At 57.4% G+C, this 22,789-nt stretch overlaps 1 protein-coding gene across 8 annotated transcripts in view; it reads left to right on the forward strand.

Moving 5' to 3' along the window:
- The first annotated feature begins 571 nt into the window (after positions 1–571).
- The window catches only part of SH3TC1 (SH3 domain and tetratricopeptide repeats 1), a 52,999-nt gene continuing 30,781 nt past the window's right edge, over positions 572–22,789 (forward strand). The window contains exons 1-2 of one of the 8 annotated variants that reach the window (XM_024745056.1): positions 572–901; positions 22,405–22,589. In XM_024745056.1, coding sequence (XP_024600824.1) covers positions 22,451–22,589 — 139 coding nt within the window. In that variant the 5' untranslated portion in view covers positions 572–901; positions 22,405–22,450. Of the gene's footprint in view, positions 902–938; positions 995–16,662; positions 16,855–17,803; positions 18,110–21,327; positions 21,447–22,222; positions 22,243–22,404; positions 22,590–22,789 lie in introns of those variants that run through there. The other 7 variants (XM_024745058.1, XM_024745061.1, XM_024745054.1 and 4 more) reach the window with 7 other exon arrangements.

Here is a 22,789-nt window from a genome sequence, read left to right on the forward strand (position 1 = left end):
CTGTAGGGGGCCCGGGTTCAATCCCCAGATCCCTGGTTGGGGAACTAAGATCCTGCATGCCTCATGGCTTGGCCAGAAGAAAAAAAAAAAGGGAGGCACAGAGAGGTTAAGAAACTTGCCTCAAGTCACATGGCTAGTCCTGGGAGCAGGGGCCCCGCCCCTCGTGGTTCAGGGATCTGTGGAGGGGCACGGGAGGCTTGCCTGTCACAGGTGACTCTGCCCACCTATTTGAATGTCTGAGCATAGACGTGTCTTTGGGACGGGGTGCTCAGACTTGCCTGATGACAGGGGCCCCTTGGGAACTTGTTAAAAATCTAGATTTCTGGGTCCTGCCCTGGAAGGTGCTGACGCGGTGGGTCTGGAGTCGAGGATCTGTAACTTTAAGGACATCGCCGGTGACCCATGAGAAGCTACTTTGGGAAATGATCTCTCTGGATGCCCTGAGATCTGCTGTTGCCTCGCACAGGGCCCAGCACACAGCAGTTGCTCAATGGATGTTTGCTGAGCTCCCAGCTACCGAAACCGGCCCCAGCAAGAGGGGCGAACTCTTCTTGGACAGCCTAGCCGTGCTCAAGGGCCCATCCTCCTGCCTCTCTGAGGTACAGGGGCCAGGGGGGTGCCTCACCTGCCCGCCCAGCTCAGGAATGCTGACCCGGGATTGCTGACTTCCATGGGCCAGTAAGGAGGAGGAAGGTCGTGGAGGAGACCCGGCCCCTTCCTGGCAGGGCGGGCTGACCGCGGGCACAGCCAATGACCCGGGCTGACAGCTCAGGTCGCCTGATCGGAGCCTGGAGGGCCAGCTTGCTGCAAATGTGCGCCTTCCTGCCCACGACAGGCATCGCACAGCCAGGGACCGTCCTGGGGGGCCCCGGGAGCCTCCCTCCCTCCTTTCCTTGGCAGGGTGAGTTCCAGACCACCGGGCAGGACTGCTCTAGGAGGAGCCGCCCCTACGCTGCAGCCCCCAGCCCACGCTGAGGGTCACCTGCCGGGGCAGGTGAGGCCAGGGGAGGGTGTGCGTGTGTCCCCAAAACAGTCCTGGCCGGGGAGCGGCAGGGCAGTTCTCAGCTGGCCCTGCGCCTGAGAAAGGGGCCAAGGGCTGGTGGTGAAGCTGGACGTTGTCAGGGTGGCAGTTGTGAGGCAGGGAGGTGTCTCCCCAGGGGTGGGTCTCATAGCGGGGAGCGGGGAGGGCTCTTGAGGGCCCAGGAGGCAGCAGCCCCGGGGATTCTGATCTTGGCTGAGCCCCTGGCCTGCGAGTAAGTGACTCCCCCTCTGAGCCTCAGTTTGCCATCTGCGAGAGGCGAGCGTCCGTGCTGGGGCTCAGGACGGTGTGCCCAGGGAGTACGGCGCCCATGGCCCTGGAGAGGAACAGAAGCCCTGGGCTGGGGGCCAGGTCCTGGCTTCCCCTTTCCTCTAAGGCTGCCCCACCCGCCCTGGGCATCAGCACCCGGGGTCTCTGCTCTTCCTCTTTCCCCCAGCCCCCACCCCACCCCCCAGGGGCCAAAGTCCCTGCGACACTGGGCAGTGGGCCCAAGAGTGGTTTTTGAATGGGTACTGGTGGAGGTGGAAGGGGTGGGGAACGTCCCTGCCTCGCGGCCCTGGGGTGCACTGCAGACCTCGCGTAGACTGATGGTGGGGAGGGGGTGGGGTGAGGGGCAGCCCTGTGGCCCAGGCGAGAGTGTGCCCCTCTGATCCTCAGGCACTGAGAGCCTGGTGACCCTCCCTCTCTCCCTCCCCACCTCGGGGCTGTGGGTCAGGCCCCAGGCTGAGTTCTGTTTACACAAAACAGAGCCTACAATTCTCAGGTGACCTGTGGAGGGGCCCGGCCCTAGGCTCGAGGGGGTGTAACTTGCCCGAGATCACCAGCAGGTCATGGTGGCTGGAACCGGGGCCTCCGCTGAAGGCCTGCCTGGGCTCTCCCAGTGCCTCGGACCGCAAGGAGAGCACAAGGAGAGCCAGGCTCGGACCCCCTCGGCCTCCTTGTGCAGCCTGGGCGGCTCCAAGGCTGGCCCAAGGCCACAAGGCAAGTAGGCCTGGGACATGCCCTCCGGTGTCTTTGGGCTTTCATCCTTCTCTCTCCACACTTGCAGGTTGTTCCACCTTACTGGGCCTCTTTAAAAAAAAAAGATGTGATTTTTTTTTTTAAATACATGGACTCCTGTATTTTTTTATTTTTTATTTATTTATTTTTGGCTGTGTTGGGTCTTCATTGCGGTGCGCGGCCTTCTCGTTGCGGTGGCTTCTCTCGTTGCGAGCACGGGCTCTAGGCGCGTGGGCTTCAGTAGTTGTGGCATGCGGGCTCAGTAGTTGTGGCGCACGGGCTTAGCTGCTCCGCAGCATGTGGGATCTTCCCAGACCAGGGCTCGAACCAGTGTCCCCTGCATTGGCAGGCAGATTCTCAACCACTGCACCACCAGGGAAGCCCCAAAAGACGTGGGTTTTTAAGAACAGTTTGATTTTTAAAATTTTTATTTTATTATTTATTTATTTATTGGCTGTGTTGGGTCTTCATTGCGGTGCGCGGCCTTCTCGTTGCGGTGGCTTCTCTCGTTGCGAGCACGGGCTCTAGGCGCGTGGGCTTCAGTAGTTGTGGCATGCGGGCTCAGTAGTTGTGGCGCACGGGCTTAGCTGCTCCGCAGCATGTGGGATCTTCCCGGACCAGGGCTCGAACCCGTGTCCGCTGCCTTGGCAGGTGGATTCTTAACCACTGCGCCACCAGGGAAGTCCAAGAACAGTTTTAGATTTACAAAACAATTGCAAATATAGCACAGAGAGCTTTTGTAAGCCCTACCCAGTCTCCCCTATTACTAACATCTTACATCGGTTCCATACATCTGTCACAGCTAATGAAGCAATATTGATTCATTATTACTAAGTGAAGCCCATACTTCATTCGGCTTTCCTTTGTTTCTACCTAATGTCCCTGTTCTGTCCCAGGGCCCCAGAATCCCATCAAGGACCCCATGTGACATTTAGTAGGTGCATCTCCTAGGGCTTCTGGACTGTGACAATCTCCCAGACTTTCCTTCTTCTTCTTTTTTTTTCTTTTCTTTTTTGAAGTAGAGTTGATTTACAATGCTGTGTTAATTTCTGCTGTACAGCAAAGTGACTCAGTTATACGTATAAATATTCTTTTTCATATTCTTTTCCAGTATGGTTTATCACAGGATGTTGAATATAGCTCCCTGGGCTCTACAGTAGGACCTTGTTGTTGACCCATTCTCTATACAATAGTTTGCACCTGCTAATCCCAAACTCCCACTCTATCCCTCCCACACCCCCCTCCCCCTCGGCAACCACAGGACTGTTCTCTATGTCTGTGAGTCTGTTTCTGTTTCGTAGATAAGTTCATTTGTGTCATAGTTTAGATTCCACGTATCAGTGATATCATATGGTATTTGTCTTTCTCTGTCTGACTTACTTCACTTAATATGATAATCTCTAGCTGCATCCATGTTGCTAAAAATGGCATTATTTCGTTCTTTTTCATGGCTGAGTAATATTCCATTGTATACACGTACCACATCTTTATCCATTCACCTGTCAATGGACATTTAGGTTGTTTCCATGTCCTGGCTATTGTGAATAGTGCTGCTGTGAACACAGGGGTGCGTGCATCTTTTCGAATTATAGTTTTGTCTGGATATACGCCCAGGAGTGGGATTGCTGGATCATATGGCAACTCTAGTTTTAGTTTTTTGAGGAACCTCCATCCTGTTTTCCATAGTGGCTGCACCAGTTTACATTCCCAACCGACAGTGTAGAGGGTTCCCTTTTCTCTACACCCTCTCCAGCATTTACTGTTTGTAGACATTTTGATGATGTCTGACTGGTGTGAGGTGATACCTCATTGCGGTTTTGATTTGCATTTCTCTAATAATTAGTGATGTTGAGCATCTTTTCACGTGCCTGTTGGCCATCTGTATAGCCTTTCTTATTTTAATTCTTTTGTTTTTGAGGAGTTTTGGTTTCGTGCTTTGTAAAATGCCCCTCAATTAGGAATTTTCCGATTAGACAGGGATTATGTGTTATAATCTAATGCTAATTAGTTTCTTTTTACTCAGGTTTTTCGAGCTTTGGCCACTGAGGGCTCTTTCAGCTGGCCCTGCATCCCTCTGACACGTCTCATCATGGTGGGATTTCGTTCATTTGTTGCTTCAGTCATGTCCTTCCTTACCTTTCTGCCACTACAAGCCAGGCTTATCGTGTCTCTATCCTGGCCCAGTCCTAGAAGCAGCCATTTCTCCAAGAGTCCTGATTCCTTTTGTGGGAGAAAAGTCTTAGGAACCAAGATTTACCTGCACTCTGTGTGTGCTTGTTGCTACCTGGGTGTCTTTTAGGACCTCTCAGCAGATGTGTATGTGTATACGAGCCCATGTATAAACACACATGTATGTGTGCACTTATATGTACACATATCCATGTAAATATACATACCTATACGTTAGCCTGTATATGTGTGCACTAGCCCGTGCATACACACGTATCTGTAAGTGTCTACTCATGTATCCATATATAAACACATATCTATGTTAGTGTGTACGTATGTGTGTACTAACCCATCTATATACACAGATCTGTAAGTTAGCAGGTATGTATACTAACTCACGTATACACACGTATCTAATAAGTGTATCTATATGTAACCTGTGTATCTCTATCAAGTGAAACACGAACTCACAGCGATGCCTCTAAGCCGTCACCCATGGATCACTCCAGCCTCCTCTCCTTGGTTTTCTGTAGCTCCCACTCCAACAGTGAGAAACCCGGCTGTCACCACCCACCACCCATTTACTTAATTATTCACATTCTGACTACTGGACACACGTATAGAAGTGTAAGATTTTGTAACCCAGGCCCCCGTGGGGAACAACACGACCAGCTTGAGCCCAGGGCACATGTGTGAGGTCTTTTGCCTTCAACCTTCAGCCTCCACTCGTTGCCAACCTGATGTGCAGGCACCTCTCCCCTCTCTTCGGTGACGCTGGTTCGTACATTTGTAACACTGTTCACTGTTTTGTCGTACTCTGCATCCAACCCGGGACTCCCCTGTCCTCCTAAATTTGTTTTATTTGCGTACGTTCAGGTTCACTTTGTGCTATAAAGTTTAAAGTCGCTTGACAAATGCACGGTGTCAGGTATCCACTGTCACAGGATCACACAGAGTTTCGCAACCTGAAAAAAATCCCCCAGGCTTCCCTGCTCAACCCTCTGCGGCCGCTGATTTATTGGTCCTTCCAGTTTCTTTTCACAAATGCAAGGAAATATGAAGATATTCTAACCTCCCGTTTAGAACACAAAATGGCGTACAAATCACTCTGCATCTTGCTTTTCTCCCACTTCATGGGGCTCAGAGAGCCTCCCTGGCTGGCACATTGAGACCAGCCTCGTGCTACTATTCGGTGCGAGTCTGCACCATGATTTATTGGACACCTGGGTCATTTCCGAGAAGTCACTGTTATAAAGAGTCCCCGCCCCCTCGGAGCCCTGCCGTCTCAGAGGCAGGCAGTCATCTGCAGAGTGATGACAGAGGCTGCCAGGCAAAGGGTGAACGCTGCGGTTTTATAGGAGTTGGCTGGTAACCCAGCCTCAGGTTGGCCTGGCCCCGGGCTCGCCGCAGCCCTGCTGAGGGTGTCCTGACAGATGCCGGTGGCTGTGGAGCTGGGAGGTGACAAAGGGTCTCTTGGGACCACTTTGCACTTCCAAGCATCATTTCATGCATTTCAAGGACACGGACCCGTGTCCAGTCCCCAAGGTTTTCTGTAGAGTCATTGGTCTCTTCCTCCAGCATGGAATATGGAGGTCAGCATCTCGGATGCAGTTTAATTAAAAACACCTGCTGGGAGAGGGCCGGGTCCAGCCTGACTGGGAACCAAAACCCGCAGCAGATTTTGTTTGTTGAAAATGAACAGTAAAGGGACTGAGAAAAACAGCAGACAAATCCCGGCTGAAGTCCAATCTGCAAAAGTACCCGGCCAGTCCTCAAAACTGTCAAAAGTCATGAAAAACATGGAAAATCTGAGAAACCACCACAGCTCAGAGGAGCCTAAAGAGACATGATACCTAAGTGTGAGGTGGTGTCCCCAGCGGGCTCTGGGGACAGAAAAGGACACTAGGGAAAAGCCAAGGAAACCGAATGAAGTATGAACTTCAGTTAATGGTGATGTATCAATCAATATTCCTCCATCGGTTGTGACAAACGTACCGTAACAACATGAGATGAAGTTGCGCAAACAGGGCGTGGGCACGTGGGGATCTCTGCACTGTCATCGCAACTTTTCTGTAAATCTAAAACTATTTTAAATTAAAAAGTTTAGTTTAAAAAAAATACAAAGAAGAAGAGCCACTGAAACAAAACAAAATGAGACCAAAAAAGAGCCCCTTGAACAAGTAAAGGGACTAGAGGCTGTGCTCTGCAATTGCCTGCGCTCAGACCCTGACCCACCGAGTCTGAGGGTCTGCTTGCTTGGTCCATGTGCCGCCCCAGAAACTCTCTTTAACGAGTCATGTCCACCCTCGACCGCGTCTGGAACCTCAGCATCCCACAGGACAGGACTGTGGTCCCATTTCTTGGACAGAGTGATGGAGGCTGAGAGAGGTAAAATACCTTACCCAAGCCACCCTGTTAGCAAGAGGCCAATCTGGATTTAGGGTAAGAGAATGAGAGCCAGGTTAGAGCCTGCAAGTGGCTGGCTCTGATGAAGGGACCAGAAAGAAGGGGAGACTTGTAGCAGATGCACAGGGAGGGGTGTGCAGTGAGATGGTCAGTGCCCTCGTGAGGCAGGGGCAAAGGAAGAGCAGTTTGTTCCCCTCTTCCGCTAACTCCTCCCAGAGCTGGGAGCAATCTGGGAGGCCTCCCAGAGGAGGTGATGATTGAGCAGGATTTGGTAGGATGTGTAAGGGTTTGCCAGGCAGCCAAGGGAGAAGAGAAGGCGTTCTGGGCACTGAGCCGAGTCCTCCCCACGAGAAATGGCCAAGTGTGGTGATGTGCAGACTTCTCTCTTCTTCCTGCTGCCTGACAGGGTGTGTGGGGTGGGTCATGATGGGAGACCCAGGGGCAGAGGGCTCCCGGGCCTCTCCCGGCCACCCTGTGCCCCTGTCTTTCTCGCAGGAATGTGTGTTTCTTGTGTCTAGAAACCCCTGGCCTCGTCTGCCTGTCCCTTGGGTTCATGATTAGAGTCAAAAACCCAGACAGGAACTGGGGTGGGGGGTCCACTTTGACAGGACCCCAATCAGCCTCCTGTGAGCCTACCACCCATGGTCCTGGCCCCTGAGCTTCAGTCACCAGGGCCCCCAGCCTTGAGAGCCTTTGTTCTCTTTTGGTCACTGTTGCCTAGATGCAGATGCCGTGATGAGGTCTGTCACCCCATCCCGTCACTTGGCCCCCACGTGGGCCACTTTCCTTCCCCTTCCTGGTAAGGGACTGCAGGGGCTGGCTGTGCGGGTCCCTCTCACCGTTGCTGCCACCCACCCTCCCTGCTCACTCCCCATCCAGCTGTGCCCTCTGGCCATGCTGGGACTTCTACCTGAACCTCCCTTGCCTGCTCTGACCTATCTTCCAAGGCCCTGCCCAAATGTCATCACCTCCAGGAAGACTTCCCTGACTACCAAGCTGAGTTAATCTCCTCACTCCTCACTCCTGCCACCCTACCCCACCCCTGTACATGCTCAATTTGGGTTTGTCTGATGTTTTTCTCATGGTGACACTGGGGTTATGGATTTGGGAGAGGAAGGTCACAGAGGTAAAGTGCCCTTCTCATCCCGTCCCAGCAAGGGCACCTGCTGTTGACATGACCTATAACTGCCGAGGTCGGCCTGTGTGCCCAGGCTAAGGTGGTGATTGTCAGGTTTCCACCCATGAAATTACCCTTCCCCTCTATTTCCATGAAGCGCTCCGGAGAAGGAAGTCACCTGCCCAGCCACGCCTGAGGGCTGGGGAGGGTGGAGCAGCTACATAAACAGCTTGGAATTCTGCTGCACGAGGGATTTGCTTCTTTCTCCTCCATTTACTACTTAGTTATGCAATCTTTTGCTTATATCAGTATGGATTTAGGAATATTCATTTTATACCTGGGGTTATAATCCAATACAACTTTATTTTGTTCCTTAAATTGTCCCAGCTTCTGCCATCAAGACCTCTTCTGTCATCCCCTGCGTCTCTTGGACATAGTCCCATCATTGTGGGGATCCATGGATCTATCAGCTATCCATCGATCTGTTGTCTGTCTATCTGTCTGTCTGTCTATCCTCTCTATCCCATTTCCTACTCTCTGGCCTTACAACATGTCCCAGGCTTGCTGTGTACATTTCCTGCCAGGGAATGTGGTTCATGTGCCAAGGCCAGGCTCGGAGCCCCCTCCTCCAGGCAGCCCTCCCCCCCGGCTATCTCCAGTTGGCATGGGGGCTGTTTGGTGGCCCCGGCCTCTCTGCTCGCCCTCTGTCACAGTCACTCTGACCGTTTCCTTGGCTGTCTTTACCACTAGGCCGAGAGCCCTGGAGGGAAGGGTCGCCTGATTCATCCATTCACCCAGGTCCCCAGTGTCCACACTGAGCTAGGCACAGGGTGGCGCTGGGCAATGCTGTCGGCGGCCGGACCCTGCCCCCACTGGCCTTAATGATAATAATCGCTCTCCTCTGTGGGCCCCCCTTCCCCACGCCGGCGGGGGCTGGGCCTGGGCAGACGACCAGGGCAAGAGTGAAGTACTCACCAGGGTTCACACCTGGGCAGAATCGGAGCTCTTTGCCACCTTAGCGTGTACTGTGCGGGGTCAGCATGGCATTAACCGGACTGGCACGTGAGGTGCTGGGACGGAAAATCTGACCATTGTGAAGCCAGGAGGGCTCTGTGTGGGGAGAGAGGTGGAGGCTGTGCCCACCTGCATGGTGAGGGGAGACCCCGGGCTCACACCTGGATTGGCACCAGACCGGTGGGTGCTCCAGCCAGGCCCCCCACGCCGCGGCCTGTGAAACCTGCCGCTGGGTGGCCGGGCGTGTGAAGGGCTCAGGTGTGGATGTCCACCTGCAGCGGGGCTGCTGCTCGGAGCCTGCGGTGGCCCGTGGATGAGACCTGAGTCCCTCCCACCCAGCTGCCACCCTGGAGAGCCAGGAAGAAAGGGGGGAACTAGAAATCGGCTAGGAGGAGACGGGTGAGCGTCCTGTACGGCTTTGCCCTATCCGAGGCGGTAACTCAGGGGCCTACACTTTCTGCGAGTCTGGGGCAGGCAGGTCCTATGCACAGGGGCTCCTGTTCAGGTGCCTGTTTGTTAGTCATTTAACAAACGCTCGCAGACTTCCCCGGCAGTGCCCTTGAGGATCCTCGAGTGTTAGCCTAGAAAGAAACCCCAATTACAGCACAGATGTGCCCAGGGCCCTCAGGGCTGGGGAAGGGGTGGCTTGTCTACGTTAGTGAGGCCTCAGATGGAGGCAATGCAGGAAGGGGACAGACAGGAGTTGAGGTCACAGCCTGGAGGAGAAGGTGACCAGGAAAAGGATGTGCAAATGCAGAGGAAGTGGTGGGGGGCACAGGGGATCAGGGAGCCCAAGGACCCCAACCATCGGGGGAACGGGGTGGCATGAGTGTGACAGGTCAGTGGAAAGTGAAGGACCAGGTGCTAAGTGGCCGGTGGTGCTGTTTTCTGAGATTCGGGGGATGGAGGGCTGGGTGGTGGGCAATGGGGGCAGTGGTCCAGTCCCACCGAGAGGAAGGCCTGGCATCGCCCTCAGGTGTGAGGTGGCACCTGGGCTGTCAGTGTGGGCAGAGGGCTCTGAAGTCCCCGACCTTCACGCTCACACCTAAGAACGAGTGTAGACAGAGCAGTGTGGCAGGTAGGCAGAGGGTGGCCGCCGAGGGGCCAGTGAGATGAAGACGGGGGCGAAACCATCGGATTTAGCAATGCGGAAGGTGCTGGCGGCCTGGGCAAGGGCAGTTTTGGGGAGTGGGTGAGGAGAGGCTCAGGAGGGGTACAGAACTGGCCGGGGTAGAAGGCTCTAGAGGTTTCGCCAGAGGGAGCAGACATGAGAAGTAGCCAAATGAATGAAACGGGGGCTGAAACGGGGGCTACGCCCCCAGCCAGTATCACCCGTGTGTAGTCCTGGCACAGCAGGGAGCGACATCGGGGGGCCTGCAGAAATTCCCCCCGAGCCCTCCTGCCCTGTCCCACCTGCAGTGGGGGGCTTGGCTGGGAGGCCTCTGGGAAGTGTGTGCTGGGGCCTGGATTAATGTTTGCACAGCCAAGTTCAAGATCCATCCCCTGGTGCCTGGGCTGGGATAACGCCCAGAATTCCAGTGGTTGCCACACCCCGCTTCGGGAATGCTGGTACTCTGGAGGGTGAGGGCCCACGGGATCGGGGTGTCCCTGGGGTCTCATTTATAAGCCGGGTGACTTCCCCAGGCTCCCAGGGAAAACGGCAGCTGTGAAGGCCACACCGTGCACCCCAGTCTGGAGCCCCCTACTCCCATCTCCTCCAGGCAGCCACCTCCTGGTCACCCACGACTCAGGGGATGGATGGTCCAGGGCAGTGGGGCGAGCCTGTCCTATGATGGGAGGAACCTCTAAGACACGGCCACTGCCAGCTGTGTGGCCGGTTAGAACCCCATCCCTTAATTCTTTTTTATATATTTTATTTATGTATTTATTTGTTTGTTTGGTTGGTTGGTTGCATCAGGTCTTAGTTGCAGCTCGAGGGCTCCTTTGTTGCGGCTCACTGGCTCCTCAGTTGTGGCACGCGAACTCTTAGTTGTGGCATGTGGGATCTAGTTCCCCAACCAGGGATTGAACCTGGGCCCTCTGCATTGGGAGCGTTGGAATCTTAACCACTGGATCACCAGGGGAGTTCCCACCCCGTCCCTTAGTTTTTAAAGGAGGGGGCTACTTTGAACTGGTGGGTACCACAGGGCCCCCCTAAGGATGTGACAAGGAGGACATGCCAGTCTGGACCTTGATCCCTTATAGGCTGTGAAAACAACCTTTGTCCTTTCTTACCAACTTGCTCCGAGTGCCCTGTCACATTATTTGGGGTGTTGACGAGGGAGCACCACTCTTCTGAATGCGGAAGATTCCCAGGCACAAATACACCCAGGCACCTGGCCAGCTCGTGGGCCGAGGAGGGGAGACAGGGCAGCAGAGTCAGCGATTCCTGGACAGAGGGCGACGCCTGCCCGGACAGAGCCGGACGGGCTGGGGCCACGGCCACTGCGGGTGGCGTCTCCGGTCCACAGGAACTGCTGACCGCTTCCTGCAGGCCTTCGACCTGGCCCGGGTGGCCATCAGTCATCTGGAAAGGCTGTTTGTTCCTGATATCCTTGTTTTGCAAAAAGCAGTTCCTGAAATCACGGGGCCTAGAGCTCTGCTCATCTTTGATTGGGCCTGGTTTCAGCTGCTAAGGCCAGAAACAACAAACACAGACCGAGCTCTGCTGAGCACACGCATGGTTCTAGCCCTTTCGGCAGGTCCAGCGGCAGCCGGGTGCCTGGTTCCAGACTAGCAGCTTCTCTCTCTGTTCGGGGCTCTGACCTCAGACTTGGTTGTGCAAAGGAAGGACATCTCAGGCAGATTGCTCCTTAGACCCGGGTGGGGCTCAGGAATGCACTGGCCTTGGAAGGAGTGTCTTTCTGGGAGATTCCTTTAGTCGGGTCACATCTGCATCTGACAGATGTGGAGCCAGAGACCAGGAAAGGTGACAGGGCGTTGCTTGGCGTGGACCAGTGGGAGTACTGGGTTCACCCCCTCCTGTGACCTTGGGTGAGGGGCTTTCTCTTCCCGAGTCTCAGTTCCCCCGAAGCCTGAAGGACGGACTTTGCTACCTCGCAGCCCAATCACCTGTCTTTATTGGGAACATTCTTAAGTGCCGGTTCTCGGTAACCCTCGATAATTTAGCAGCTGCAGTCCTAACCAGCGGGAGGAGGGAGGAAGGGTGCAGCTTCCTGTATTGTGTTCTGAGCCGGCATGAAGCACAGGACGGTCTTCAGCTCTCTGGTCATCACTGGTCTTCCAGGCTGCCTGGTGCTGGTGCCGGCTCCACCATTCTCTACTGAGATGCTCTCCTAATGTTACCGGATCCAAGCTCGGTCTGCTCACTGCACTACAGGCCAATAAATCGGGACGAGGTGTTGAGGCAAGGAATAGCGTCTTCATTTGGAAAGCCGGGTGTCTGAGAAGATGGCGGACTAATGTCCTAGAGTACCATCTTTTTTTTTAATACATTTATTTATTTAATTTTTGGCTGCGTTGGGTCTTCGTTGCTGCGCATGGGCTTTCTCTAGTTGCGGCGAGCGGGGGCTGCTCTTCGTTGCGGTGTGTGGGCTTCTTATTGCGGTGGCTTCTCTTGTTGCGGAGCACGGGCTCTAGGCATGCAGGTTTCAGTAGCTGTGGTGCGCCGGCTCAGTAGTTGTGGCACACAGGCTCAGTAGGTGTGACTCGCGGGCTCTAGAGCGCAGCCTCAGTAATTGGGGTGCACAGGATTAGTTGCTCCGCGGCATGTGGGAACTTCCTGGAGGGCTTGAACCCACGTCCCCTGCGTTGGCAGGTGGATTCTTAACCACTGCACCAGCAGGGAAGTCCCCTAGAGTACCAGGGAAGTCCCCTAGAGTACCATCTTATCTGGGTCTCATGCCAGTTTTTTTTATAGAACAGAGACAGGGAGGAAGTAAAGCAAAAAGGCTTTTTTTTTTTTTTTTTTTTTTTTTTTTTTTTTTTACAGCCATTCACAGGTGGGCAGGGTCAGAATGTCTTCCTGTGAGGTGAACGAAGGCACTTTCGTTTAACATTCAGGCAGAGGGGCAGGGTTCCCCGAGGCAGGCCATTATGTATGCTTGCAGCTATAGGCAGTATCCTTTTAGTGATTATAGTAACAAAAGCAACAAAAAGCAACGATTAAAGTAAAAGAAACAGATCCAACATGGAGTCAGATTCTGTTCTTCCCTGTTTCACTAATGGTGAATCTTTCCACATCCCAATTCCAGGATGGCAAGGGATGTTTTGTAGTGACTCCTTCCTGCATCAGTGGCAGGGTGATCCTGAGGGGCTTTTCCATGAATTCCCCATCCCGCCCCATTCTCTAGAGCAGGGCCCATACCCAGGGCCAAATCCCACCCCTGTTCTGCAAGTAAGGATTTCTTGGCACCGGGCCAGGCCCACTCACTTCCTATCACCTAAGCCTGCTTTCAGGCTGTAACCGAAGGGTTGTGGTGGAGCCCACATTATGACCTGAAAAGCCAAACCTATTTATTCTCTGTCCCTTTATGGAAAGGATTTGCTGCCCCTCTTCTAGAATCACCTGTACGTCTTGCTTCCACTGTCTGGGCTGTTGCAGAGACCCAGCAGGGAGTAGTCCTGTCCCCCAACCCTAACCCACCCCCTCCCCAGGGCCTCTGCATTCCTGGGATTCACCATTTATGTTTATGGCCTGTTGTAGTTTAACCCTCAGGGCAAGAGGGTGACCTGCCCCCAGGATCTGCAGCCACCAGAAGTGGCTGTGGGATGCTTCAGCAAGCTGCCTACCTGGAGCAGGCCAGGCTCACGTGCTCTTCTGGCTGCCCCTGTCCCCAGGCAGACCTTTACACCTTCTCTCTGCCTAGTCCCTCTTCCTCCAAGAGTCAGCTGAGGAGCTTCCACCTCCAGGAAGCCTTCCTAGATTTCGCCTCCCTCTTCTTCCCCTTCCTTTGGCACTGCACAGATCGTGGTACATCATCCCAGTCTGTTTCCACGTCTGTAACCCCAACTTGTCTGAGCCCCGTTGTGGGTGGGGACTTGAAGTCAGAACTTCAGGCAGGGTAGCTCTGAACCCCAAAGTGTAGAGCAGTCACAAGGCGGAGTGGGGGACCCCCCAAAAGGCTGGACCATGTGCCATGGAGGCTGTCCAGAGGATCCCAGCTGGGCCTGGGAGTTGGGCTAGGTCACCTTTCCTGGCCCAAGACTGTGCTGATACAGCCCCTCACAGCCCCAGAGGACTGGAAATGCTCTAAGATGGCATGACAAAATTAGAAATTGCTTTTTGTCTTTGTAGGACCACAGTTGTTGCTATTTGCTCCATGAGTTAAAACATAAGCAGAGGATGGAAGGCAGGGCACCCCACAGCCCCTGTCCCCCAGCTCTGGCTGGCAGCCCAGGGCCAGCGTCTATGGTCTAGGAATCAGGCGGGAGCCGTCCTGGGAGCTCATTGGGAACCTCCGTCCACAATGGTAGAGCAGAGTCCAGGCGGGCTGAAGGTGGGAGGGGGCCACCTCAGACCCACAGGGATGGTTAAAGAGAAGCTACTGCTGGGTTGCTGGTGGGTGGCCATAGGATTTCCCACAGGAAGTTCCTGAGAGCTCTTCCTCTGGCTGTGTGTCTCATGCCTTAGAGTGTCAGGGGTCCACTTTGGCCCTGGGCAGCCCTGGTGTCAGCCTGGGGACTGTGTGACCCGACCCGGGGCAGGTCCTGCCTCTCCTAAGCCCGTTTGCTACTCAGTCCAGTGGGATGGTGGTAATACACTGGAATGGCTACAATCCATGGATCCAGCATCTTTTTGGCAAGTGATAATTGGAATTTATTACAACCCTGCAGGGATCAGAGCTGCTGACCTGGGAGGGCACTTAGAGATCTCTAAGCCCAAGTTGACCATTTAAAAGGGAGGAAGCGAGGCCCAGGGGGTGACAGGCTCTCTCAGGGGCACCCGAAGCCTGGGCTGGGCTGGCGTCGAAACCAGCCTCTTGCACGCAGGGCTGTACAGGGCTGACCTGTGGTGCAACTTCCAGGAGGGACCCCTTATTTGGAAAGCCCCTCCCCACCTGAAAGGCTCACATTCTTCCTCTGGAAGGCCATTAGGGTACACTTGTAGAGTTGGGGTACACGCTGTGAAGTTGGGGTACAGTATGCAGAGTTGAGGTGCTCTGTGCAGAGCTGAAGGATGCTGGGCACAGTGGGGGAGGCTCTTGGAAACCCCCTCGGCCTTGGGCCAAGAATGCAGCTACAGAGACAAACAGGATACGGGGTCTCGGGCTGCAGCGGGGCACAATGGCCAGGAGAGGAAACGCGTCCAGACCCTTTTATGGATGTGGAGCCCGTCTGGGGCCTCTTTCAACACAGTTTCCAGAAAAACAAAGGGAGCAGAAGCGAGCAGCTCATGTTCTGCACAATGTGGGTTTCTGGAGAGGCGGCTGGAGAACTAGGGGGCCCCAATCCACAGACAGAGGCCAGGTTTGGGGAGGCCACACCTCCCTGGGGCAGGGAGGGAGAGCTGCTGGTGGGAGCGGCTGCCTGGCCCCCTGGGACCCAGGGGGTGGTGTGAAATCCTCCCCCGTTACTTGGCCTGTGGTCTTGGGGGACTGTGAACATGGCCACCCGGAGCCTCTGGCTCCTGCCTTGTGGTCCCCGAGCATGTTGGTGGCATGTGGGGTATGGCCCAGCTGGGCTGGGGGTGTGGGCAGCCTGAGCTCCGGGCCTGGCCTTTCTGGGGCCCCCAGAGGGAGTGGCTTGCCTGCCCTGGACCTCAGTGGCCAGAGCTGCTCCGAGAGGGGCTTGAGCCCCATGCTGGCCCTCAGTGGGGACTTTGCTGGTATGAGCTGGCCACGCGCCCACACGTCTCCAGCTGCCCTCTCACGCCTGGGCTCTGGCCCACTGGGGAGGGGAGGAAATTTGTGACATTGGGGTGACTGCATTAATGCTGGGAGTTGATCTGAGAAAGGACGGACGCGGGGGGAGGGGGTCATCCAGAAATATCTCGGCCCTGAGTGGTTCTCACTCTGGGTAACATTGCCCCCAGGAGACAAGTGTCTAGAGATGTGAATGGTTGTCACAGCTGGGGTCGGCTTCAGCTGGTAGAGGCCATGGATGCTGCTAAAATCCCAGTGTACATGGCAACCCCCTCCCCGTGACAAAGCGCAATCGCCCCGGCAGTGCCGCGGTAGAGACCGAGCCCGGGGGCTTTGGTGTCGGTCAGACCTGGTTCCGGGCTCACCTTCTAGTTATCACCGGCCTTGGGCATGCCACATCCTGTCCCAGGCCTCAGTTTCCCTGTCTGTAAAATGGGCACATTACCACTGAACTCAGAGGTGTTCCTGGTCATGAAGCCAGGCCGTGAGTGAAAGTCCAGCCTTTCTCAAGCACAGGACGGAGAAGGTGGCCCTCTGTTCTTGATTCCTGGGTCTGGGCTGGGGCCAGCAACCAGAGCCACACCCCTGCCGCCGTGAGGGCCTGAGAGCACATGGGAGGCTAGGGCCGGGGGCCGACCCGTGTTCAGTTCCTGCTTCTTGTCTGAGACCCAGGAGACCCAGTTCTGGCTTCCCAGGCAGGGCTGAGATCCCCTGCTGTCAAGCCCAGGTCGGGCCTGGAGCCCAGCGGAAAGACAAAGAGGGAAGGACAGCAGGCGCCCAGCTGTCCCCTGTGCGCGTTCCCATTGACTGGACCAACAGGCCGGGGCAGCACCGGGGCAGAGGGAAGGAGCTGCACGTATGTGTATGCACGCACACACGTGTGCGCATGTATGTCTTGTGTGCGCGCGTGTGTGCGGTAAGTGGAAGAGGAAGAGAGAGCAGAGCTGAGGTTGGCGGGGCAGCTGTCAGACTTCCCCAATCCTGGCAGCTGAGGCGGTGTGGGCTCCACATCTGAGCCTGGGTGCCGGGGCAGGGGGGGCAGGGCCTGGAGCTGGTCCAGGACGGAGCTAATGATTAACCGGCCCTTGGGGGCGGTGCAGCAGCAGCGTGGGGCCTGCCTCTCTCCGGAGGCACGGGTGCAGGGAGGAAGTAGGGCAGGAAGAGGGGGCAGTGGCGGCCACTGTGCAGTCAGCTGGGCTGCGGGCGGCGGAGACGGCCTGCAGGGCGAGCCAGCGAGGAGCTGGGAGCGGCCGCCTGGCACCGCGGTCCTGCAGAGCAGGGCGCAGGTACGGGGCGCTGGACGGGCGGGCGAGGACGGCCGAGCAGGCGTCGTCCACAGAGCTGGGTCTTGCCACGGTCGGATCTGAGCCGTCTTGCCTTTCACTTTCTTGGAGACTTTTCTGACCTTTTAGGATCGGGAGGGAGGAGTGGAGTCTGGGAAGGCCCGAAGGCTGTGGGCACTGGTTAGCGGACTCCCGGGCCGAGCTCTGGGAGCACACCGTGCTGGCCGGCAGCCATGGCCCCAGTGATGATGTCAGGTTTGACAAAGCACAGTCGCTCCCATGATCTCGCTTGTCCCCCACTTCACGCAGGCAGCCAGCCAGCGCGTCCCGAAGGTCTGGCCAGGACGCAGGAACATCGCCAGCAAGCAGGGTTCCGGGTCTAGGGGGCCTCAAGTGGACCTCCACCCTGGGTTGACGCCACCTCTGGGAGACACCACATGTGTCCCGGCCCGGGTGGCGCTGTAGCTGTGACCTGGCCACTCTGAGGTCCCTGCCCCTGGGCCTCTTCTCCATCAACAAATGGGACGAGTGACTTGACCAGGGGCCCCAACCGGAAGGTTCTAGGGGAAACCCAGACCCAAGGCTTAAGAGCACCAGGTCCTGCCCTGGGTGTGCGGTCCCAGCACATCACTGAGACCCTCCCCCGGCCTGCGGTGACCCCCGGCCCCCTCTGTGGGAGTTTCCTAGAGATGACAGATGGCAAAGCCACACTGGCGGGAGTTAGTGTTGCGGGTCCCTTGGGGCGTAGCCTCCCACGGGGCGGGGGGCTGGGTACGGGGGGCCGTGCTGTGGCTGAGCTTGTGGATAGAGGCATAGCCGTCGAGGGTGTGCTCAGGTTCAGGGTGGGTGTCGAGGGCTGGACTCAGACCCTCCTGGGTTTAGATCCCACCAGAGCCGCGCCGGCCGGGCTGAGTCAGCACAGCTGCTCACGGAGCCTTCACGGCTCCTCTGTGAAATGGGCCCAGCGCTTGCTCCTGCAGCCGTCCTGAGGACTAAGCGGGGACGCTTAGCGCTGGGGGGCGGTGGCTCCCGACAACGACAAGGCTTCCTGTATCCGGTGCTCAGCCGCCGTCTGATGCCGGAGGCCACTTAATCCTCCTCCCAGAACGCCAACTTGATGGCAGAGAAGTTCAAGGCGCGGGGGACCCAGGGCGACTGCTGTCCTGCGGCTGCCGTAACAGAGGGCCACAAACTGGGGGCTTCTAACCACAGAAGTTAATTCTCCGCCAGTGCCGGAGGCTGGAAGTCTGAAGCCCAGGTGTGGGGAGGGTGCCCCCCTCCCGGGGGGGTGGGCTCTGAGGGAGGGTCCTTCAGCTCTTGGCCGCTGCAGGCGACCCTGGGCTCGTGGGGCGCATCGCCCTGGCCTCCGGCTCCATCTTCACACAGCATCCCAAGTGTGTCTGTGTCCCTCCTCTTCTTATAAGGACCCCAGGCATGCAGGGACACCTCGGTCCTGTGTGACCTCATCCTAACCTCACCTGCGAAGACCCTGTTTCCAAATAAGGTCACCTGGGCTTCCCTGGTGGCGCAGTGGTTGAGAGTCCGCCTGCCGATGCAGGGGACACGGGTTCGTGCCCCGGTCTGGGAAGATCCCACATGCCGCGGAGCGGCTGGGCCTGTGAGCCATGGCCGCTGAGCCTGCGCGTCCGGAGCCTGTGCTCCGCAACGGGAGAGGCCGCAACAGTGAGAGGTCCGCGTACCGCAAGTAAGGTCACCTTCTGAGGTTAGCGGTGGACATGACTTTGGGGGTGCACTGGTCACCCCAGTACAGGGGGTGACCAGACAACCCTCAAGAGGTGCTTCTTGGTGAGGTGGACGAGGTCTGCATAGCCCTCGAGGCATTTGTTCAGTACGGGTCCAGAGAAAGCTCTGGCCAGACCTCCCCAAACCATCTCTTCCCTTCGTCCAGCTCACATTTATTAAACGCAGCTGTAACCCAGGAGCACCAGCCTTTAATCCATTGACCTCCTTGTAGGTGGTGTTTTCATTCTCATTCTCTGGTGGGTAAACTGAGGCATGGGGTGGTGTTCTGGTGCCAAACTCCCGTCCCCTGGGTTTGGGTGCTGGCTGGGACCTGGGGCCTGTTGCTGACGCATCGGGTGGCCCAACAGTGAACAGAGCAAAGGGGCCAGAGGCCACAGGGAAGGACAGTCCCTGAGTCTCCGCACGGCCGCCCGTGGGGGCTCTGGACACCCGCCAGGCTGCGGGCTGGGCGGCCCCTCCTGCAGTCGGGAGCCGGCAGCCTGTTAGGCTGAGCAAGGCCATTTTAGGACCCAGCAGGGAGGGACCCTCCCAGGGAGACAGAGCCCACTTCCTCATGCGGGCTGGGACCAGGAACCCCACGCTCACGGCTGTCACCGGCAGCCCTGCCTGATGGGCAGGTCCCTCATCAAGCAAGTGGGAAGTCCCCTGAGCCCCGGAGCCTTCTGTTTTCTCAGGAAACCGGCCCTGAGCTGCTGGGGGCAGGCCTGTGGGGCAGGGACGCAGGCGTTGATGGGCTGGTCCTGACTCCTGGGCGGAGGCGGGGACAGGAGTCAGACGCCCTGGGTGTGGGTTGTGCAAGATGCCTGGCTGTAGAGAGGGGGGACGAGGACCCCGGCTGGGGCTTATAGAGACCCCACAAACAGGACCTGTGCGGGACAACGGGTCCAAGTGCCCTACTGAGATGCTTCAGAAGAGCAGAGCAGCGGGGATAGCAGCCTGACCTCCAAGCCACGTAGCTGCGTGCTTCCCGGTCCCAGCACCCACCTGTGACCAGGCCACGGTGCCCTCGATGACAGGTGTGGGGCTCGCTGTTTTCAGAGTAAAGAGAGGAAGGAAACAGACGATGGCTTGGCTGGGGGCTGAGGAGGGCCAGACAGATGGAGCGGCACCCTGAAAAATGCCAGGAGGTCTTCGTGCGTGACAAGGGCGGGGACGGCCCCCAGGGACCAGGGCACGGGGAGTACAAGGCACCAGGGCTTGAAATGACATTGGACATTTAACAAAGGTTGCTGGAGAATTCTGCAGCAGTGCTGTGTTCCTGGAACCTGCCAGTCCATGCTGCTTCTTCCTCTGGCAAGGGAGCACCCTCCGGCCTCCTCCCTCCTCCCTGGGGGCGAGGGGCTGCCTAGAAGGGTAGCAGGGTGGGCATGGACAGAGGTGTGGGGGGGGGGATGTGAGTGTGTGAGAGTGTTAATGTGAGAGTATATATATATATGTGTGTGTGTGCAAGTGTGTGTGTGTAGGGGGTTGAGTTGCCCACCCCTCGGAGCCCAGCCCAGTTTTTCCATCTGTAGAACGGGGTGATGTCCTTTCCCCGCCGGCTGCAGTGAACCTGGCTGAGGCACCTGGTGCATGCAGGTGTTGACAAATACTTATGTCTGAGGCCCTCTGGGAGCCTGTGGAGACTTGCCACCGCTCTGGGACAGCCTTGGGTCCGTAGCTCTGAAGAAAATACTCCTTGCTGGGTCTGACGGAGGTCCAGCTTCCCTGATCCTGGTGAAAATTTGAGGCAGGGAGGTGAACCCAAGGCCCCCCACCGCAGGTCCCACCTCCACTCTCTCCTCCTCTGTCCTTTCTGCACAAATACAGGAACGAAACTTCCAAGGGATAGAACGCAGCCCTTCTCAGGGTTTAAGATGCTCTGGCGGCTCCTCTGTGCGTTCACGGGGTGCTCAGTGCTGTGCCCCCCGCAACCCTGCGTGCCCCGTGTCCTCTGCCTCAGCCCCCAGCCCCCAGCCCTGAGGTGACGCGACAGCTGCCGCCATCCGCCCCCGCATCTCCTGCCCATTCTCTGCTGCAGGAAGCGAGTGGAGCTGGGAGGCCAGCCAGGGGCTCTCGGGGTTGTGCAGGCCCAGTGGGTTCTGAGCCCCACGCTCCTCACCAGCGTCCTCTGGTCTCTGCTGGGCCCCCTGTTCCCCAGCACCCACTGCAGGACGGGGTGTGGGTCTGGAGGAGGCCACACCTCTCCAGTTTGCAGTTTTGTCCCCAGGAAAGGGGCTCAGAGGTGTGCTCTCCTGTCTCCCTGTGCGTTCCGCTCTGTGCAGAGGGAATTCTTGCCGGCCTGGTCAGGGTTTGGGGTTGAACCCTCCCAGCTCTTCATCAGAGAACAGAGACCTGACAAGAGGACCTTCCCTTGCACTTGCTTCCCGGCCTTGCTGTTGCCCACCTCCGTGTGAGTGAGCAGGGCCATTCCTGTCCCCTCTGTCCCTGAGGTGGAAACAGAGGGGGGCGTAGTTGACTCCCGTCCTTGTGGATGGGGGCAGGGGCTCTGCCTCTGTGCCTCAGCCCCCGGCCCAGGCTGCACACCCGCCCTCCCTGTCACCTGTGCCTGGAAGGGGCTCCGTGTCCTGCTGTGTCCTCTAATTGGTGACCAAACCCCAGACCCTGGGAGCGCCGTCTGTCGGGTCGGAAAGGCCCCAGGAAAGAGTGATGCATAATGACTGGCTCTCGGGGGGAGGCCCAAGGGCACCCCGGGAGTGGGGAGCGGTCTCTGGTTCCTCCCCGGCCACTTCCTCCTTTCCCTCCCTCTGCCACCTGCTTCTTCCCCTCACGGGGCAGCGTGGGAGCTGGCCCATTTCCTGCAAAACTGGACGGGGTGCAGGCCTCTTCTGGTGAGAGAGACGGGGCCCACTGAAGCCCCCAGGACGCGGGCTTAGTTATAAGGAGCAGCAGGACCCCCTGGGAATCCGAGGCTGGAGTCACAGCCCAGCTGAGCCCCATAGGAAATGGAGCTGCGTATTCTTCTCTCAGGAGATGCTCTGTCTTTGGGGGAGTCTGTCCCTCCCAGCCCTCGCTGGGAGGGAGGTGCCGTGGGCTTATCTCTAAACCACGGTCCCGGGATGTCCCGAGAGGACACCTGCTCTGTTCCCTGTTCCCACACGGCCTTTATTGCTTCCATGTCGCGCTCGTTGCGGTGCCCAGGCTTCTCTTGCTGCAGAGCACGGGCTCTAGGCACACGGGGTTCAGTAGTTGTGGCACATGGGCTTTAGCAGTTGTGGCACACGGGCTCAGTAGCTGTAGCTCGCGGGCTCTAGAGCGCAGGCTCAGTAGTTGTGGCACGCGGGCTCAGTAGTTGTGGCTCGCGGGCTCTAGAGCGCAGGTTCAGTAGTTGTGGCGCACGGGCTTAGCTGCTCCGCGGCATGTGGGATCTTCCCGGACCAGGGCTCGAACCCGTGTCCGCTGCATTGGCAGGCGGCTTCTTAACCCCTGCGCCACCAGGTGAGCCCCGGTGGGAACGTTTTGAGCAGCCTGCAGGTGCCAGGATCTGAGCTACTTCCTCGGGGTCTGTTGATGAGCGAGAATGGCCCCTACCGCCCACAGGGACTCTTCCAGCTGGAAGCGGACGTAGGCACGTGTCTCCAACAGAGTCTTCCAGGCGGACTGTGCTGTTTGGAGGGGAAGTGGCCGGTGAGCAGAGCTCTGGAAGGACGCTCAAGGGTCCACCAGGCAAAGAGGAGGCGTTCTCTCCTCTTGACCCCAACTCTGGCGGCAGCATCCGTGCTGGTGCCGGCCGCCTGTCTTCTTAGAGAGGTCCCCACTGCTGACCCCTGCACTCTCTTCTCTCCACAGACACCAGCCCGGCATGCCGGGCCCTTGGCGCTGAGTCCACTGCGTCATGGAGGGCCCGACGGGGAGGGGGCCCGTGGGGCCCCCGGGAGGCAGCGGTGGCCGCGAGGTCCAGGGAGCGGGAGCGAGTGCGTCAGCCGTCTGGGGGCGAGCAGGGCCTGAGGAGGCCAAGGCTACCGTGGGAAGCGGTGAGTGCAGCGTGCGTGCGTCCACCCTGCCGTCCACCACACCCAGGATGCCGCTGGACGCCAGCACTGTCAGTGCTTGTGCTGAAGGGGGGTGCGCCCAGTGAGCGTTTAGACAGATGGGGGCCCACCTGGTGCTCCTCCAGGGCGCGGCGGGAGGGGCAGGGGTTGGAACCTCTAGAAATGCAGCTTTGGGTGCCCAC

This window comes from Neophocaena asiaeorientalis, unplaced genomic scaffold (genome assembly GCF_003031525.2).
Source record: "Neophocaena asiaeorientalis asiaeorientalis breed wild unplaced genomic scaffold, Neophocaena_asiaeorientalis_V1.1 scaffold65, whole genome shotgun sequence".
Lineage (NCBI taxonomy): Eukaryota > Metazoa > Chordata > Mammalia > Artiodactyla > Phocoenidae > Neophocaena > Neophocaena asiaeorientalis.